A 21,034-nucleotide genomic window follows, 5' to 3' on the forward strand; every position below is an offset into this window, starting at 1 on the left:
TTTTCAACATTGATAATAAATGTTTCAAATCAGCATAATGATTTCTGAATGATCATGTGACACTGAAGACTGGAGTAATGATGCTGAAAATTCAGCTTTAAAATTATATTAAATCATATATTTTTTAAAAGATATTCACAATATTATGTTTTTCCTGTATTTTTGATCAAATAAAGTCTTAGTGAGACTTTCAATCCCAAACTTTTGAACCGTAGTGTTTAATAATATTTTGTTTTAAAACTATATACCATAGGAGTAAAAATACATCCAAACTATCTATATTAAAATGATTAAAATGCACCCAAATGTGTAAGTGATGCAAGTCTGGTTTAAAATAAACATTTTAGTTTCCCTGTTGCTTTCCGCATAAAACTGTATCTTTCCAAGATAAGACTCTTTGTCTTCACAATTACAAAACACACACTGCATTTTTAAAACAAGCATCCATTTTATTACTGGTCACCTGTTTTACAAAAAAGGAAATATCAGTGTTAATGAAATTAGCAACAATATAGAGTGTGATGAAAACAGATGAGGAGGATGCTTCTGTCTGAGCAGCACGTAAAAGAATTGCTTGCAACTGAATTAACCCGTCTTTTACCAATGATACCATTATGTGCCCGTCATCACAACAGCCCGCCAGGAAAACAAATACTAAATTCAGCACAATTAGTCAGGAAAAGCATTTATTGGCTTAAACGGATCTCTTGCATGTGCCTCTGAGTTTAGGGTTTTAAAACAAGAGCTGAAAACACATGGTGAAAGTCAGTAGATCCTAACAGTTATTTAAAACAACACAAACATCCTCAAATGTTCTTTATACGAGAGGATAAAAAAAAACTCTCTGGTCAAAGAGAGCTAACAAAAAGTAGTATTCAAAGTATTCGGACTGGAAAAGGGTCAAATGAAACATCAACGAGTCTAACAGTCTCGTCTATCGGATGCTTTTACTCTTTTAAGTCTACTGAATATGAGGAATGCCATGGTGGAGGAGTCGACACAGCATGAGGAAGGATCCGGTTCACTGAGTGCACGTCGTCAGGGTCCGTCAGCCCCTTTTCTGGGAGAACGGGACCCCAGGTTGGAGTGTGTAAGGATCGTGGGGTTGCTTTAACTGGAGATGGTGTAGTAAACAGGGCTGGAATCTGACGGTGGGTTACTCTGATGTCATGTGGCTTTATGAGAGCAAGCTGAAGCCTTCCACCATTTCATTACAGTTTATAATTAGAGTATAATTTATCCACCTGATCATCCTGAAAGAAAAAAGGAGAATAAGACGCTCGTTTACTGTAATTGTGAGAAACAGAATTTACAGCAATCAGATGATAAATTCATTTTCTGTAAATGTTTATTTAATGTTGTACGCCACAAAATAAAAGAAAGTATTTATATAGTATGTAAAAAGTGTAAAATGTTTTAAAATGTGTAATATTGGAATGTTGTAATTTTTACTACAGTGAATTGGATCTCAGGCCTCGTTTACACTGTCAGTGAAATGTGATTTTTTGCTCATATGTGACACAGAGGGGATGTGTTCTATGACAAGTGTAAACAGGAAAAAAACGCATGCATTCGGATATTTCGAGATCGGTTTCAGGCCTCATTCATATGTGGAAATAAATCGGATATGTGCCAATGCGACTGTCATGAAAACAGGCAGATTGGATTTTCGGAGGCGTTAGGCGACGTCTCCGCGGTTTAATGACGAGAGAAACCCCGACGCCCGACGAAACGTTGTGTCGTCGTAGGAGAGGAATGTGAAAAAAACGTTGACACAACATATTGTTGTACACAACAAAATTTCTGACCCACTGCTCCTCGTTAAAGCCAATATTTAAACACAATATGCTCCCACCAGTCCTGAGATCTCTCTCACACACAATAACTGAAGCACATGTGCAATGATGGCACTTTTCGTCCTCCTTCGCCTTAAAAACATGGTGATGTTTGGCGAGCTTTGCATATATCGCAGAGCTAGCATCAAGCATTTTTCGCGCCCACCCATCTGTGCAAGAGAATTTAACCCTTTAAGCATGCGCGATGTTTCAGATAGTATGGCAAGTGTAAACACATGAATCGGATATGGGTCACAGTTGAAAGAACGTGTAAACAGACGGTCAAAAAATAAATAAAAATCGGATAAAGGTAACATATCAGAATTGGGCATCAAGACCTGCAGTGTAAACGAGGCCTGAGTTCACAAGACTAGAATACAGTTCAAAATATTATGATTATTATTATTTTGAATGTGGAGACAGAGCTCGTAATAAAACAAGAATAAACATTAACTTGGCTTTTCAGAGATGGTGAGTACTGGGTTTTTTGAAATGTCATAAAAGCAACGCAGAGATGATGGTGTTTTTATTACTCAACAGGAGAGTGAGGTGTTTTATTGAACAGATAAAGGGCCATATGTAGCTCTCTAACAGAGATCATTGTAAATCATTATCTACTGTGAAGGGTCATTTCATTATGGTTGTCGCGCTGTGCTGGAATTTATTTTCAAGTGTTTATTAATGGGTAAAGCTACAGTAATGTCTTCAGCTAGTCCGCTTGAGATCCTCTCCATCTAAACTGGTTATATCTCTTAAGCCTAGCAGTGAATGTTTTATGAGCGGTAGGATAATCTCTCTCTCTTTTTTTAGATATGAGAAAGAACCATTTTCATCTGCAAAGTCACGCAGACCCGAAGCGCAACCAAAGCAATGTTCTTCTGAAAAATGCATGCAGTTTTGTTTAACAGCTAGAGGGCCAAAAGTCACAATGTACCTTTAAGTCCAGTGAGCGTTTATGTTTTTTTTAAGTGCTCATTAATGAAAACCACCGGTTTATGGTCAGTCATTTATATATGTAATAATAATAAATAAATAAATAAAAACCCTACCCTTTCATGTCCCTTGGTAAGCTGTCTGTTGACAGACTGAAGTAGTTCCTGTAGTTCCTGTACTGTCTGATTCAACCCTGCAGTCATCTTCTCCTTACGGTCAAGCTCCTCCTAAGAACATGTCCAAAAAAAAAACCATTCAGGCAGACATTTTAAAAATTTCACAATGACCACGCTTTCAAAATACAGAAGATCAAATCTGGGGTTTTTCACTTTTCTCAGCCATTTTGTAATAAACTAACCAATGTACAGTTCTGCTGTGTTCACTGATACTCAAAGAAGGCAACAGTCATTTGCTATATATATTTTATACATTTTTCTCAATTTAATTGAATTTCAGGTTTAAATACCTGTCTTTTCCCAGGTTTAAATAAACTTTACAATTTATTTTTTATACAAATACTTTGTAATTTTACACAGCTATTATATTATTATTCTTAAAATGAACTCGTCTATGACGTCTGTTCTCCGCAACTCTTCACACAGGTGTCCTGGTAGAGTAACCACACTGACATAGGCTAGTTAGGGTAACCCTGTCCCTAATCCACTAACATCAGACAACCAGAAAGTGTCCACATATCTTTACTCTTTATGTTAAAGGCACACTATGCAAAGATTTGTACCTTAATGTAACAGCTTCAAAATAGTTTTGATGGTAAACAAACTCGTAGTAGGGCGAATCATCATGTGAAAGCCAGCAATGCAAGTTTGAGAGGTGGCTCTCGCTCTGACAAATCTCGCGAGAATCACGACTTGCTTTACGGCACGACGGCACATACATCAACAGCATATGATGCAGCCTCTATGGAAGACACTAGCACGCATTTCAGACGTGAATCATGGCAGAGTCGACGAAGAAAGCGCGGTCGGAAGAGTGCAGAGACGGCTCTGCGCGAGTGGCATTTACGACAGTAACGTTAAATACAACTACTCTACAGCAACTCTAGGGGGCGCTGTTAGAGAAAAAACGTTATAGTGTGCCTTTAAACAGTATATAGTTTTGTAATCATTGTTTTATCATTTAAAACCTAACACAGTTCTTACCGTTTGCGTGAGGCTGCTGGTCTCTATCAGGTCAGCTTGGTCTGCTTCTTTAACAATCTCTGCCTGAATCCGTTCCAGAGACAGCTGGGCCTGAAAGGAAATAACTTGATGGCAAACAAGCTTCTTAACCATTTAATTAACAGAAAGATCCTCCAGCATCAAGCTTTACCTTATAAAGGTCTCCAGCCACTTTCTGACGCTCAGCCTCCTCCTTCTCGAGCCTACACAACGTCTCGGTCAGCTGAGTCTTAAGCTGAATAAAAACCCAAGTCAAGAATCACTTTACTGACACAAGTCAAAGATGGAGCTCGTAAAGGGATAGTTCACCTAAAAATCAATTATTCACCAACTCTTTTAAAACCTGTATAAATTACTTTTTTCTGTGGAACACAAAGAGAGATCTTCAGGCCGTGTGTCCACCAAAGCGTTTATAGCTAACTGAAAACGCTAGGCACTCTGCCGAAAATGCCTAGCTATGTGCGCTTGAGAGCGTTTTGGTACAGCGAGTTGAGACGCTTTGCTTGTTATGAAACAGAATATCTGCGAAAGTGTTACTAGTATCTCATTTGACACATTTTGTTTCTGTGTTGATTCTATATTGAAATGTCGATACAATGTAACGTATTTTCTCTGGCTCTTGTTTTAAATGATTTTGTTCCGTTATTATGCTTGTTGTTGTCACCTGTTGACGTTGTACAAGCAGAATGTGGCGGTTGGTCGGTGTGGTATTAGTCCCGCCCCTCCTCCACTGTGATTGGACGGTTGGGTAAAAAGGGACAGTGATGAGCGCTGCGTTTTACCCAAAGTTGAACATTCTTCAACTCTCGGCGACCTGTAAAAAACGACGAGCGCTCAGCGTTTCAGCGTGAAAAAAAACACTCAGCGCCTCGTTACGCTCATGGCGTTTTAAAAACGCGGCACTCCCATTAAAAACATACGCCAGCCGCGTGAAAAAAACGCTTTGGTGGACACACTGCCTTAGAGCAGAATGTCCAAGCTGCTCTTTTCCATAAAATAAAAGTAGAGCACAGCTGTCAGGGAAGATTTTCAGAGAATAAGGTCTAAAACTTCAGTTTTTTCCTAATACAAAGTTATCGTACGGCTTCAGAAGACATGGAATATAGCGCATGAATATAACAGACTATTTTAATGATACTTTATGATGCTTTACGAGGCCTTTTTGAGCTGGACAGCCAAAAAGGCCAAACATCCACTTGAAAGTCCTCATTCCCTTTCACTGTGTGGAAGAGAGCAGCTCGGACATTCTGCTAAACATCTCCTCTTGGTGTTCCACAGAAGAAGGACAAGTATACAGGTTTGGAATGACACGGGTAAATGGTGACAGAATTTGAAGAGAACTATCCATTTAAGAAATACTGTCAACTGTGTAGAAAGCGTGAGGAAACTAATTACATTTTTCTCTACCACATGAATGTTTGTATTAAAGTTTTGGTTACAACTCTCTAAAAGCTTATTCAAGTGTCGGCTGACAGAGAAATGGACATTTAAATTGTGTAAATGTAAGTTTCCTTTACAAATGGGTGAAGCAGGTGATGTCAAAATGTCAAAACACACAAACACTGAGGATTTGACACTAGCTCAGAGAATAAAAGGTTAAAATAAGAACAGACAATGGACAAACATTATACACTACACAAAAAAAAAAAAAAAAAAACCCACCAAACCACCATTCAAAAGTTTACGGTCGATATGATTAAAAAAAAAAAAATTTACACATACTTTTGCTCACCAAAGCTGCATTTATTTGATCAAAAATACAGTAAAACAATAATATTGTGAAATATTGCTATATTTAAAATGACTACTCTATTTTAATATATTTAAAATTGAATTTTCAGCAGCTTCATTACTCCAGTCTTCAGTGTCTGTCACATGATTTTTCAGAAATCATTTTAACATGCAGATTTACTGCTCAAGAAACATTTCTGATCATTATCAACGTTGAAGACGGTTGTGCTGCTTAATATTTTGTGGAAACCGTGATACATTTGATCAGGTTTCTTTGAAGAGAAAGTTCAAAAGAACAGCGCTTATGTTAAATATATTATTCTGCAAATGTAATCGTCTTTACGGTCACTTTTGATCAATTTAATGCACATTATTGCTGAATAAAAAGTATTAAAATAATCTTGCTGACCCCAAACTTTTGAACAGTAGTGTACGTAACAGACAAGAGCTGAGCCGTTAGGAATGTGTGTTTGTGCCTGCAGGACCAAGTTTTAAGCAAAGGTGACAGTGAGTCAAACTGACAGCAGAGTAAGGTTTTAGATGACAGATTAACACATCATAATCTTGGCAAGGTGTATCCGTCATCTCTAATGTTTCATATGACAGGGACTTCATCTTTTTTTCCAAGAATGGAATGTATTGTTAATAATTTATGAAGCCATTTCTTCATTAATGAAGCATGACAGAGTCATTGTTGGGCTCCTTTAAGAGTTCTAATTTACAGCAGAAGAAATTGAGAAATTAGAGATAACAGATAGCAACCCCTTGCCGTAAAATTCCAGTCTCTTGAATCAAGTGCCCCCAACCCATGTGAGCTCAAGAGCAGAAAGGGAAAGCTACTTCAGTTTAACCATGAGGACAGCTTACCAAATTCAACTCCTCATTCTGCCTGACGGCCTCTGTGTACGAGCCGTCGAATTTGCTTTGCAACTCGGTCAAGAGATCTTTGAGCTGCAATGAAGTTTGAGATATTTGAGGAATGAGCGGGGCTGAAAAGCTGGGAGGGGGATTCGGATTTGGATTTGATACAAGAAATGTAGGACTTTCTATGCCATTTGCAACTTCTAACGTTCTACTGAACAATTGAAAAGCTGGGTTTGGTAGGTCTATCCTATGGATTTACGAGATCGACACATGTAGGACATGTTCCAGGAGAAACATCCAGGTGAGTTTAACGGGACGTCACACCTGGAGGGCCATGCCAGGTTTTCCTCCTTTGCTTGCCAGTTATTTTAGTACCGATGTACAAGACAGTGTTATTTAAAGACCAAACTCAGTATTACTCCTTAGGGACGGGGTGTCCAAACCTGCTCCTGGAGGGCCACCGTCCTGCAGAGTTTAGCTCCAGCTTGCCTCAACACACCTGCCTGGAAGTGTCTTGTATCCCTAGTAAGAGCTTGATTAGCTGGTTCAGGTGTGTGTAATTGGGGTTGGAGCTAAACTTTACAGGACAGTGGCCCTCCAGGAGCAGGATTGGACACCCCGTCTTAAGGCGTGTTCACGCTTGTAGTTCAGTTCTCTTGGTTGTTTTGGTCCTGACCAAAAAAATTTACGAAACATTTAGTCCTAAGTTCACATTTTCATTTGTAACATCGAACGTAAAGATACAAAACGATGATGTATATTAGGCTCACAAAAGAGTATTAAATTTGTAAAGGAGAACTACTCCATTGCGCACAAACGAAGATCTGCTTCAAGGAGACGTGGTTCGGACCCCTATACCGAACTGTAATGGCCAACATATAAGAACCAGGTATGCTCAAGCGTTCAGTCCTTTTTACATTCGCATCTTGTGACATCACGTCCTTCACATGGAAGCGGGCCGAGACCCAGCGTTTCAGGGGTCTCGGTCAGCTTGTTTGGTGCGCACCAAGGTTCGGATGGCATGTTCACACTTAAGGGGATCGTTCACCCAAAAATGTTAATTGTCATCACTTACTCACCTGCAAGTTGTTCCAAACTTGTGAGTTTCTTTCTTCTATTTAAACACAAAAGAAGATATTTTGAAGAATGTTGGTAATCAAACAGCTGACAGCAGCCATTGACTTCCAAAGTAGGAAAAAATGGCTGCCGTCTGCTGTTTGATTACCAACATTCTTCAAAATATCTTCTTTTGTGTTCAATAGTTGTGGAACCACATGAGGGCGAGTAAATGATGACAGAACGTTTATTTTTGGGTGAACTGTTCCTTTAAATCAACAGAGCAATCACACCAGAGTTCGTTTTACTAGCTTGTATATAGTGTGCATCATGAGTAAGGCGTATATTGAATTTGATCTATTAAAAAATCAATTAATCGGGTGCTGAAAATGGATCGCTAATGCTAAATCTAAACTTTTATTTACAAATAAATATTTCTAGCTTGAAACGGATGGAGAATTGACAGGCCTGTGCTGCAGTTCTATGGATGTTTTACCCTCCAGGGCTCCACGGCAGTCATGTGACTGAAAACTATGAATAGATTACCAGAGAAAAGAATTTTAAATCCCTTACAATGGAAGTAAATGTGGCAATGTTAAAACCCTCTACTTCAAAAGAAGGAACAAGGCGAAATTTCTTTCTCTGGTAAATCAACAACGTGCCATAAATGCATAAAGCTTAATTTCTATTGAACCCGGAACATTCCTTTGAGACAGTTCTATCCTCAGTCCAAACAATAAAAGCTTTCTACAAAGAGTACTGGGAAGATCATGTGAAGTATGTCATAAATTCATTTATCGCTGATAGCTGCTACAGTTTGAACCGAGGATAGATAAGTAGACGCCAACCTTGAAAGCTATAAACAGATTTTTAGTTAAGCTGCCAAAACCCAACATGTTAGACATTTAAAAACGACAACCACAAGCAACAAACTAAAACAGAAAAAGAACGAGAGATAGAAGTATAAGCATCCATAAAGCTTTGGATTGGCCTTACCTCTCTGACCTCTGACACGTAGGTGGCGCTCTCACGCGCCGCTCTCTCCACTTCAGCCTCCAGCTGCTGTTTGGCTCTCTTTAGCTACGATATGTACACAGCAAAGCAGTATTCAAATGCATATTCTTCAGTTTAGAGCTACTTTGTTTCTCAAATTTATGTGTAATTTGTATTGTGTTGCAGAGCTGATAAAGAGCAGGATCAAACTGAAAGCAAACTCACACTCTCCACATCTCCATCTGAGCTCAGTCTGTCCACTTCCTGTTCCAGTGCAACTACCCTCTGAGTCATCTAAACACGACAGAATAACATCTTTATTTTGCAGTCGAACTAGGTCAATCTCACAACAACACTAGGTAACAGGCTCCAGAAGCACACACACAAATAAATATGCATTTTGACTATTATTTTCATGATAATTAAGCACATTTTGACTCCAAATTGCCATTACTACTATGTGTTTGGATAACTGTTTGTTTTGTTTGGTAAATCATATTCTAAGTGGTTATTTACTTTATAATACAGAGGTTTTCTTTACTGTACTACTAAACTAAGATACTAATATAATAACAATAATACATAATACATTTTAAAATGTAAATATAATATGCTACCATTCAAAGGTTTGGGGTCAGTAAGATTAAGAAAGAAATTTATACATTTATTCAGAAAGTATGCATTAAAAATTGATCAAAAGTGACAGAAAAGACAATGTTACAAAAGATTTAGATAAAAAAAAAAAAAAAAAAATGCAACACTGTTTTTCCCATTAATAATAATAATATTATGAAATATTTGATAATAATATGAAATATTTCTTGAGCACCAAATCAGCATATTAGAATGATTTCTGAAGGATCATGTGACACTGAAGACTGGAGTAATGATGCTGAAAATTCAGCTGTGTCATCACAGGAATAAATTAAATTACATAGAAAAAACTTTATTTTATTAACATTTAATATATTTCACAATATTGCTGTTTGTTCTGTATTTTTGATCAATTAAATGCAGCTTTGGTGAGCATAAGAAAACTAAATATCGTACTGACCCACACATTTGAACGGTAGTGTTTTACAGTAACAACATATTATAACAACATATATATAAGTGTACGGTGCATCAATTGCTGAATGTAATAACTGATTTACTAAAATAATACTTTTATATGATGCATTGCAGGATTTAGTAAAGAATCATAATTGGACTGAACCATTGCCAGCGCAAACCTTTACACCACTATAGTTTCAAGACTTCATTATTAAACCTGACTATTAATTGTCTAAGGTCTGGTGTAGATGAGGAACGCTGATGTGGTGTGTGTGTGTGTGTGTGTGTGTGTGTGTGTGTGTGTGTGTGTGTGTGCAAACCTCTTTGAAATCAGCCTGTGACTGCTCCAGCTTCCCCCTCCAGCGGGTCTCCTCCAGCTCCACGCTGCTCTGTAGCCGCTGCAGGATCCCCTCCTGTGACCCAACACCAAAAAAAAACTCAACATACACACCACTGTACAACCCTGAGTCCACTGTGATGCTGACATACTGTCAGCTGTCACCCATTTTAGACAGATGCCATGAACACAACTCACCGTCTCTGCTAGCACTTTCTTGTACGTCTCACAATCTTTCTGTAGAACTTTCTGAGCCTCCTCAGCCTCCTTCAACTTCTCCGCCAAAGCCTGCCCAGAAAACAAACCTTCATCAATGTGTATGCACTCAATTTATTGCTGGAAATGGTTCATTAGACATTGTCTCTGGATAGGGATGTTGAAATTAATCGTTGCATCGCAATGCATCGATGCAGTAATAGACCATAATTGATTATAGCTTACTGACGTTTCTCTGATGTCATTCGTCACATACGCTACTCGCACTAGCGTCAAATAGCGGAGGGAGGCGAAACACAAAAGCGAGTAATAAAAAAACGCACCCACTATTTTAAAGTCTGCGTGTGAGCTCGAGTGTGTGCATGCGTGAGTGTGTGCAAGGCTGCGAGTGTATGTGTGTGCGAGCCCGCGTACGTGCGTGCGCGTGCAAGTCGAGTGCGAGTGCGTTGACACTTGACAGTTTCATGCGCTTTTAGCATTTACTAATGTTCGTTCTAAATGGTCCTGTCGTCTGCTGTGCTCAGACTTAAGTTCTGTTTGAGGTTTGCTACATTCAGGAAGTGTACTTTCTTGAAGCAAATACAATAAAAAGAGAGTTCATATTGACTGCTTGTATTCATTGACGAATATGTAGGCATGTACCCTGGTAATCCAGAGTTCTTGCGAGAGCACAAGTTGAATTTGCTCAGCGAGTTACTCTAGTGTCGAGTAATATGCTCATTAAATATGCCCCTCGATCTGAGCTGCACCAATCACATCGGGTTATCTGATATAGGTGGGCCAGAGGCGAGCTAAAGATGACGACAGCGCTGTGATGTCGAAGTTATTAGTAAACATTGCAAGATGGCTATGGATGAACACCAGTTGTCTGAAATGGCTTTGGCCGCTACAATGAACGAGTTAGACTTGGCTTTTTATCTAAAACAGGAACAGAAGATGGCGCTCGAATCGTTCCTTTGGAAGGACGTTTTTGCTGTTTTTCCGACCGGATACGGTAAGAGTATAATCTACCAGTTAGCTCCGCTGGTAGCTAAGGTATGGGGTTTATTGTTGTGATTGGTCGTAGTGTTATCCAGTTGCGTGCAGTGAGATTTTCAAATGCATGCTTGGTGCCGCCCCTCGAGCTGGCCGATTTTCATTAGTCGACGCCAGACCATTAATCTTTCAGATTTAGGTCTGGATTTCCAGGCTAGTAGGCATGTGCAGTAATATTGAAAAGTGAGGATGCAACGCATCGTGATATCTAATGATAATTCGAATCGAATTGAATCATGAGACCAGTGACGATTCACACCCATATCTCTGGATGATTTTAAATGCATCTATACCTGAGAGTCTCCAGGCCCTGAGGCGTGGACAGAAGACACCTCTCCCGCCGAACTCGCTCTCATGGACGTCTCAAACGTCTGCAGCCACTGCTGGTGGTTCTGCACAATCACAATGTCAACATACATTAGAGGATTCAGAATGATATGATAATATCTGTAAAAAAAGATCTTTGCCGTGCATGTGTGTGTAGTGTGTTAGGGCACCTGGTTGGTGGGCAGTGGCACGTGTGGCAGGAGTCTGTGCAGCAACTCTCTGCAATCCGCCTCCGCTGACTCAAGCAGCTTCTGATGCTCCTGTGCAGAAACACAGACCAAACATTCCAATCAATCACACTGCTTACACTTCACACTTCAATTAAAAATCACTCCATAATCCACACCACAACTGTGCGCAGATCAGAAGAAAACCAGAGGTACTCCCCAGAGTCCCCACCAAAGAGTGAGATAAAAGAAAAACATCCCAAATAAAATAAACTCTGCTTTCTCAGTTTACTCACCCCCACTATAAGCCATTAACTCAAATTTAACCACTCACATACGGATATGCACACGAATTTTGTCCTGGATAATATCCTAAATCAATCCCAGACTAAATTACGTTATATCTCATTGGTCAGTGAATTTTAAAATCAATGTAAACAATCAAATAAAAAACAACAACAACAAAGCTGTCGTCAAATGAATATTTGCTTGGTGTATACAGGTCCACTTTTTCATCACATCTCGTTCTAAACCTCTATTTTCTATACACATACAAATAAAATAAACTACTAATCTTCTACTGTTATTTTAAGACAATTGTAACTCAACAAAACATTACTATTTCACCTAGACAAAGGAAACAGACAAATATTAGCCTTTAAAGTCATTTTATGTGTTGCATTTTATTTATAGACGAGAACAACAGGATATTTAAAGGGATAACTCAGCCAAAAAATAAAATGTGTCATCATTTACTCAACCTCGTGTTTGTTCGTTCTTCTGCAGAACACAAAAGATGATATTCTGAAGACTTTTGGTAACCAAACAGTTTTGGCAGCCACTGGCTATTCTGTCATCCTTTACTAACCCTCCTCTCTCTTTCCTAACCTTTTTTTCCTAAGATTTTTTTTGTCAGTGGCTGTCAAAACTGTTTGGTTAACAACCGTCTTCAAAAAAAAAACAAATTGTGTTCCACAGAGGAACGAACAACATGAGGATGAGTAAATGATGACAAATTTCATTTTTTTGGGGTGAATTATCCCTTTTGAGAACAAAAGCATGATATTCTATACATTGGGAACTGACTGGATTGCGATTAGTCAGCTTTAGCTACCAGAATGTATCCAGATCGAATAAAATGACTAAACCAGTGACTAACAAACTATCACGTTTTGATTAAACATGTGACAAAATTCACCAGTGCATGTTATTCCAAAATAAATAATTGGTTTGTTTTTCAATAGAAGATCTCGCACGTGCATTAATAAAAGCAAAAGTCTAAATTTTTATTGCAGGTTGGCTTTAACAACCAAATAAAAAACTACTTTTGTATTATTTTTAGAGTGTATTTAAAGGAACTGAAGAGATCCACAGAAGAGCACAGAGGTCTGGCAAACGCTGAGTTTGTACAGCAGGTGCAGGCCTGGGATTCGTACAGCTGGAGATGACTAAGAGCAGATGTCGACAAACCGGACAGTTCATGCTTGACTACTGACGGCAGGCCGAGCCACAGTAGAATTACTCATGATGTAAGCAAGGCTAGTTATAGCTTCAGGACCGTTTATAGAGCCACTGGTTTCTCTATGCTGTGACGCAGGCGTTAACTCAATTGGCTCGCTACATTTAGATGACCGACCAACCCAGTAGGAGACGTCAAGCTAAAGGGGCAGGAGTTTCTGATTACTGATTGGTCTACACATCTGGCAGGCGGAGAAAGATGGTGAGACCATAAAAGGTGTTGGGAAAGGGGAAAAACTGGATGGATGCAACCCAACTAATGGAGAACGAGATTTTAATCATTTTCTTCCTGATTTTGCTGTTGTCATGACATAAATAGTTCGTTGAATAGATTGTGATAAGATATAAATTGGTGCTGACTGAAGAGTGGAAATCAGGTGGTTGATCAGCATGCTTGGAAAGAAGAAATCAAGGGATGTCAAACGACAGGATGTCATTAATGGATGATCAAATGAAACGTTGGGCATAAAATGATTCCTAATCTAATTAAATAAATACATAAAAATAGCTGCAGACTCATTTCAGGTGTCTTGTTTAAAACAATTCTATAAACACACACACACACACACACAGACTGGAGAATTTTAAAAAACAATCAGCAAGATCCAGCCAAAATTTCTGAAAGCTTTTCGTTGGCAGGTTTGAAGATTTTGACAGCTCTCAGCATTCAACATAGCGCATTAGTAGCATGCAGCTGAGCAGTTCAGAGTTATGAAATGAGTATGCAGCCAGTCATGAGGAAGTTAATTAGAAATAAGAACTTCACTGGTCAATAAATGGCTTATTGGAGAGATGCTTTGATTTGACTCTAGAGTGAAGTAGTTTGGGAGTTGTGGTGCGAACCTTGGCGCTCTTGGTGAGTTTTCCCTGAAGTATGGTCTCGGTGGCTGACAGCGCCTCCATAGCGCTCCAGTTTTTCTCCCGTAGCTCCTAGTCAGTTTCAGAGAAACACCACTTCAGATCAGCCTAAACTCTTGCCAAACAAATGATTGTCCCATTCATGTATAGAACCATGTGTACAGTTCCAAGACCCAACCAAGGTACTTCCATGTACCATTGATTTACACACACATTCAAAGACCACAAAAAGCGAGCAACGGCCTAAACATTTTGAACGGTTTATGAAGGTTAATAAACAGTTTAAATTCCCTAGCAGTGACCAAAATCATCCTGTAATTCAAGAATTACAAGGAGAAAAAGAAAATGTGGCATGAAGAATGTTTAGCTAAAAAGCGGTGGAAAATGCAGGATTATTTAAACTTGATAACATTATATCAAATCCAAAATAAATAAATAAATAAATAAATATCTAAATAAAATAAAACAAAATGCATTGAGCTGATGTACACAAGTCTTTCTAGACCATTTAAACGAGTGGTTCTCAACTTTTTTGACTCAATGGCTTTTCCCATAACTTTTCCAGTTGTTCATGATTTACCCGATAAGGATTTTTACTCAATTTCCACTTGATGAAATATTTTAGATCAATGCACGACTACTGTAGGACGATATTTATTCATGAAATGTCTAAAAATGCCCATGGAGACTTTTATCAATTTACAAAACTTTGTCCTCATATCATTGGGTTATTAAGGGGGTGAATTAAATATGAAATATCTTCTTTTTTTAGTTGTTTCAGCTAATGTTAATACTTATTTTATTTTAATCTAAATAATTTTCAGTCATCTTGAGTCCCCTTTGAAGTTTGGGCTGACTTCCCAATTATTCTCAATGGTTTTCTTTCATTCTGATATCAGCTTTGGTGTGGAATTTTGTATGTACTGTTTTGCTAACAAGACAAACAATTATATTTCTTTAAGGTGTATTTGTTTATTTTGTTTGTGTGGTCGATATGAGACGTTACACTGACACCTACTGGTGTGGATGTGGCGTCGCAAAAGCCAAAGTTGCTGATTTCAGAATACCCTATTAAGCTGATCAATTTCTTTCTTCAACAAAAAGTGTCTGACAATGTTGGGACAATGTATCAAGATACAGTGAGTAGTATTCAGCTTGACATATCTTAATATGGCTGCCTCTACGATGGGGGACCACCCCTATGTAAAAGCTTTTTTTTTTAAGTCACTAAAAGTGACTAAGTGTACTGTATTTTCCAGGAAAAAGTCACAACTGAATTTAACTCACACAGGGTAAAAAACACAAACATAGGAGAATGAACGTTGCATTGGTGTATGAGTCGCGTTTTCTTGTTACGCTGAGCAACATTTATTGCCATTTACTGAATTAAAGAGACCAAAAAAGACATTTACTAGCAAAAGAGACAGATGGTGAAACGTTTGAGGATTTAGGAAGAGAAGAAAGAGATTCCACGTGTAGCCTGGAGGAATACTGCTAAAATCGTGGAAAATCAGGTGAGCAAACAGACATTGATAGCAATGTCAAGTTAGGCAATGCTAGGACTGACGTGCTATGTGTGTGTATATTTATGTGTGCTTGACATTAATTGCATTACATAAGTCGCTTTGGAATATAAGTGACAGTATGTTTATGACCTTCTGGAAAATACTGAACACTTTAGTTTACATTTTAAATAATATAAAACACATATTATGCATATTTTACACATTTTCAAAAGTATTTTTCATTACATAGTGCACACTTCTGATGCAGAAACTGGCACTATATTTCTTTCCAGGTCATAATTATCACAAAAACGCACTTCCAACAAGGCTCAGGGATGCACAGGATCTGGTCAATAGCTGCCATTCAAATTAAAGTCACCTGTTTTACATACTCAACAGCATGTGCATTAGACAAGAAAGGCTAAAGCTCTTCCACAGGAGCAGCTCAGCACACAAAAAAAACTCAACCTCACTCAACTTACGTTGTTCTTCTTACGGTGAAGCTCCACCGATTCCCTCAACTCAAGCAGTTCTTCCTGAAGTTCAGATAGCCGCTTGTCCTTCTCTGAGAGCCTGAGGACAGAGACATAACAGGACGTGTGTATTATGTCAGTGTGGATGAGCCTTTATTATACTGGAACACGTTTGAGATCACCAACATATATCGTAACTAAAAGACTGGGACTTACGCTGTTAATAATTCCTGGCTGGGAGCTGCTGAAAGGGTTTGCTTTGGGGGAAAAGACATGATTATTATCAATGCAAATGCAAAGTGAATATCAAAATGTCAGAAAAGTTACTTGGAGTAAATCTAATGTGTTGCATTAACAGGTTGTTATAGTTGTTTCTGTGGCATCTGTCATGAATTTCTCAACAATCTCACCTGTTGCTGTTGCACTTCCTTCTCCAGTTCTCTCTGCAGTCTCTCAACATCCTGATCCTTGGCCGTCAACCTATGATATACATATGCATTGTTGATCTGTCAGGGTTACATCCAGTGATTACAATATATACTAAATAATTCAACACCGATTTTTTTCTGGGACGCTCAAAAAGAAGAAAATATGTTTCAGATAAAAGCTATTATTGGCATCACAATTTCAGCACGAAGTTTTGTCAAATTTATATTCTCAAATATCCTTTAAAGTGTTTTGATCGTATTTTCCGTTTTAGGAAACGACTAATGGAACTGAACTTGATAACTTTTGGAAGTCTCTACTAGGCATTGGCAATATGGCCAAAAATATTACCATCATTTTTGTTCTACATCATTTGATATCGAAATGCATCATGGTATTCATTTCAAACCATTGATAAGGAAGATAATACATTCTACATGTTTCTTAAACCTTGAGAATGAATGCAAAATTGTTTGTTTATAAGCAAACGCAACAGAATAAGCTACCTTTTAATATAGGGCCCCATGAAATCTACTACATTTTTTCAGAAACTGCTTTACGTTTGATTTTTTCTTGATTCTGTTTTAATACAAATGTAATCACTAAAATGGTGTCTAATGAAATACATTTATAAAACTTGTGTATGTATGTATGTATGCATGCATGCATGCATGCATGTACACATACACATATATACGTGTATGTATGCATGTATGTATGTATGCATGCATGTATGCATGTACCGTATGTACACATACACATATATACGTGTATGTATGCATGCATGTATGCATGTACCGTATGTATGTACACATACACATATATACGTGTATGTATGTATGCATGCATGTATGCATGTATGTATGTATGCATGTACCGTATGTATGTACACATACACATATATACGTGTATGCATGCATACATGTATGTATGTATGTATGTATGTATGTATGTATGCATGCATGTATGTATGTATGCATGCATGTATGCATGTATGTATGGATGTACTGTATGTATGTATGTATGAAAAAATTTATCGCAATACAATTTTGAGATTTTATTGGCCAAACCTAATCTCTACCTTTCTTTTTTGATATCAAAATAGTTTTTCCCTCAATTTGACTTTAGGGCAGGACCTAGTAAATCATTTAAAGCAAACATGAAACCCATGACACAAACTATAGTTCAGTCATGACAACTCTCGGGATAGTTTATAACACATTTTATTAATGTAAATGGAATGTATAGAGGCTTGGTTTTGGTGGACTAGATCTGCTATGCTGATGCAGAACAAGTACACTAAATGCTCAGAGCATAAAATGAATGGAAACATGCTGCTGCTGCTGCTGCTAGATCCCTAATAGCAGATCTAGGCAGGTGGTGCTGGGGAGGAGGAGGGCAGCTAGAATAAGAATTTGCATAGCCCGCCCAGTTATTGAATTTGTTTTGATGTGTTGTGGTTATAAAGGGAAGTGGTAATTAATATGGAAATTTAATTGACTGATCGTTACACTGAAACAACCAATCAGAACGCAAATAGTGTTTCATGGCTGAACTATCCATATAATCAACAAGGTACTTTTAAAGGTACAACAAGTACTTTTAAAAAAGATGCCATTTGATGTTACAATCTGGAATTGACTGACAATTAAAAAGGCACATGAGAGGAGAGATACATACTGAGCATGAAGCTCCTGAAGTTTGGCACTCAAGTCTGAGTTTGACTCCTGAGTTTCTCTGCTCTTCAGCTGAGCAAGTTCAGTGTTTAGAGTCTCGACCTGCTGTTGTAGATCCTGTGGACAAATTTGCATCAGTCTTTTATCCATCATTCAAATGGATGAGCAGAGACTGCAGCAATGAAGCATCTAGATGAACAGAACATGCACAGACTTACTTCTATTGCCTTCTTTCTCTCTGATTCTTTGTCCATTGCTGACTGCAAACTTCCCTCAACTGAACAAATTTTTTCATCCTTCTCATGAATCCTGATAGAAACAGAAAGTTGACATTTTATCACTCAAGTAATAGTTGAGTGATGATAATCCCTCAATAATCTCTAGTCGTGACTACGTAACTTACTTTTGCTGTAGCTCTTCTAGAGCCTTTTCTGACAATGTCTGGAAAAATGTGAGGGTACGAAACAGGAAGAATGTGAGTGGGCAGCTTTGGCAGGCAATTTAACACAGTACGACTCTCTCCTCCACATATAATGTCTTTGTGTGGCTCGCTACCTGTTCTGTGGACTGTTTCTGTACTGCCTCCAGTTGCTGTTTCAAAGCTTCATACTCATTTATGACCGCCTGTAAAAAACAAAACAAAAAACATTAAAAGGTACATTCAATACAACAAATTTAAATTGATAATTTAACTGCAGTTAAATAAGAATTTACGGTGCTTTAGCTAGTTTTCAAACAAACAATGTATATATGTATATATAAAATAAACTAATGTAAATATAAACAATTTTCTTGTCTTGTTCACCATTAGTTCCTCTTCCTTATTGGCCACTTGAATGAGACTGGACTCCAGTAAAGTCTCCACCGTTCTAACCTTCTCATCACGGTGCTGAAGGCTAAGGACACATAATATGACAAACATTTATTAATAATCTTTAATAAACAATGCGTCACCGCTTATATACTCAAAGATTACTGGCAGGAAGAACTACATTTTTTGTCCAATCTCCACACAAAGATGTGTGTTCGTGAATAAAATTGATTGCAAACTTTACTAATGTTACTTAGAAATGCAAAATAAACTTATTTCAGATCTTTCATTATGAATCTCCATTTCATTTCACAAGTTTGTCTATAAAAAAGAAAAAAAATTCCATGACGTGGATTTTCATATGCTAATTTTCATATTGCATTCTACGTTATGTATTTTAGTTTAGATACACTTGTAATAACACAAAGTAATCATAAAGATAATAACATAGAACAAATATTTCAATATTATTGATACAGATGGCCATAGACCATGGGTAATTTATAAAACTATTGTTTACTAAAAATCAATTACTGATATTGATTTTTAATATTGGCTATAACATGAAAATAACTGGGCTACCGGTATTGGCCAGAACTGTATTATCAGTACAGCACTAGTGTGCACTATATAATGTTAATATTTCTAACCATCTGCTTATCAATGCACTCACCCCTGCTGAAGCTGATCCACAGTTACAACCTGGGGAAAGAGAAGACACGACAGTGGTGTGCGTTAAAGTTCACATGTATAAGTGGATTCGTGGAAAGAAAAGCAACTGAAGTCCAACCTGCTCAGAAATCTGTGCCTGCAGATTCTGGAGCTCAGCCTTCAGTGTCAGATTCTCATTGTGCATGGCCTGCAGAGAGCAGAGAGAGACACAGGTTTATTACACAGCGGAGATCGAACTTCAGTTAAACCGGTGTGAGCTAAAACAATGGTGGAGACACTTGCCTGCATGTTGGTCTCCCTGCTGGCGCCGCTGCTCCTCTCAGCATTGAGAGAATCTTCTAGGCTCTTTCTCTGCAGCTCTTTTTCAGCCAGCCTAATGAGAGACACATGGAGAATAATGTATAATGAGGTTTAAGACAGCTGACCACCTTAAACTGTGTGGTGTGATAAAGCGGTCCATGTTAGGACTTTTGGCAGAAAGCAGGTCTAATTGGTCTAAATCCCACTCCACATAGCTGTGTAATAAACATCAAATACTGTACGGTCTTCATAAGCTGTGGTTTTAATGCGGCAGCAGCATCAGGCCTGTGTCACACTGCAGGCGTAATCATGCTTTCACTCAGTGACTTCTCAAAGTGAAGTCTTTGGTTCAATTCTTTGGTTAAAGGGTTAGTTCACCCAAAAATGAAAATTCTGTCAGTAATTACTCACCCTCATGTTGTTCCAACCCCGTAAGACCTTCGTTCATCTTCGGAACACAAATTAAGATATTTTTGATTAAATCTGAGCGCTGGCTCACTCCTCCATAGGCTTCTAAGGGAATGAAACTTGCTGGCCCAGAAAAGTTATTAAAGAGATCGTTAATATAGTCCAAGTGACTACAGTGGCTCAATCTTAAGTATATCAAGCGACGAGAATACTTTTTGTGCGCAAAAACAAACAAAAATAACGACTTTATTCCACTATTCATTTCCTTCTCTCTGGGCCTCGAGTCTTTTCACGTAGTGTTTTAGCGCAGCGCGTCTGTGTTGCACGTCACCACGTAGGCTCACTATTGGCCGACGCTTGTCATGTGTGTGATGCGTGTGACGTACAACACAGACGCGCTAAAACACTATGTGAAAAGACTCGAGTTTCATTCCCTTAGAAGCCTATGGAGGAGTGATCAGCTCTCAGATTTAATAAAAAAATATCTTAATTTGTGTTCCGAAGATGAACTAAGGTCTTACGGGGTTGGAACAACATGAGGGTGAGTAATTACTGACAGAATCTCATTTTTGGGTGAACTAACCCTTTAAATATTACTTATTACAGTGCGTTTTACTTTTATTTGCAGTTTTTTAATATAAATAAATAAATAAATAAATATA

General features: G+C 38.1%; 1 protein-coding gene across 5 annotated transcripts in view; it reads right to left on the minus strand.

Moving 5' to 3' along the window:
- Positions 1-425: 425 nt before the first annotated feature.
- Positions 426-21,034, minus strand: part of ktn1 (kinectin 1) — a 41,212-nt gene continuing 20,603 nt past the window's right edge. For 2 of the 5 annotated variants that reach the window (XM_084393426.1, XM_084393425.1), the window contains exons 14-35: positions 19,947-20,037; positions 19,783-19,851; positions 19,666-19,694; positions 18,987-19,077; positions 18,737-18,805; positions 18,585-18,622; positions 18,400-18,490; positions 18,186-18,298; positions 16,490-16,559; positions 16,296-16,336; positions 16,089-16,179; positions 14,087-14,173; positions 11,729-11,818; positions 11,525-11,623; positions 10,179-10,268; positions 9,964-10,056; positions 8,816-8,884; positions 8,594-8,677; positions 4,098-4,181; positions 3,929-4,018; positions 2,885-2,995; positions 429-1,253 (exon numbers count right to left, since the gene is read on the minus strand). In XM_084393426.1, the coding sequence (XP_084249552.1) occupies positions 1,212-1,253; positions 2,885-2,995; positions 3,929-4,018; positions 4,098-4,181; positions 8,594-8,677; positions 8,816-8,884; positions 9,964-10,056; positions 10,179-10,268; positions 11,525-11,623; positions 11,729-11,818; positions 14,087-14,173; positions 16,089-16,179; positions 16,296-16,336; positions 16,490-16,559; positions 18,186-18,298; positions 18,400-18,490; positions 18,585-18,622; positions 18,737-18,805; positions 18,987-19,077; positions 19,666-19,694; positions 19,783-19,851; positions 19,947-20,037 (1,732 nt within the window). In that variant the 3' untranslated portion in view covers positions 429-1,211. Of the gene's footprint in view, positions 1,254-2,884; positions 2,996-3,928; positions 4,019-4,097; positions 4,182-6,544; positions 6,629-8,593; positions 8,678-8,815; positions 8,885-9,963; positions 10,057-10,178; positions 10,269-11,524; positions 11,624-11,728; positions 11,819-14,086; positions 14,174-16,088; positions 16,180-16,295; positions 16,337-16,489; positions 16,560-18,185; positions 18,299-18,399; positions 18,491-18,584; positions 18,623-18,736; positions 18,806-18,986; positions 19,078-19,665; positions 19,695-19,782; positions 19,852-19,946; positions 20,038-21,034 lie in introns of all 5 variants that reach the window. The other 3 variants (XM_084393428.1, XM_084393427.1, XM_084393429.1) reach the window with 2 other exon arrangements.

Source organism: Rutilus rutilus (assembly GCF_951802725.1).
Source record: "Rutilus rutilus genome assembly, chromosome: 21".
NCBI classification, from domain to species: domain Eukaryota; kingdom Metazoa; phylum Chordata; class Actinopteri; order Cypriniformes; family Leuciscidae; genus Rutilus; species Rutilus rutilus.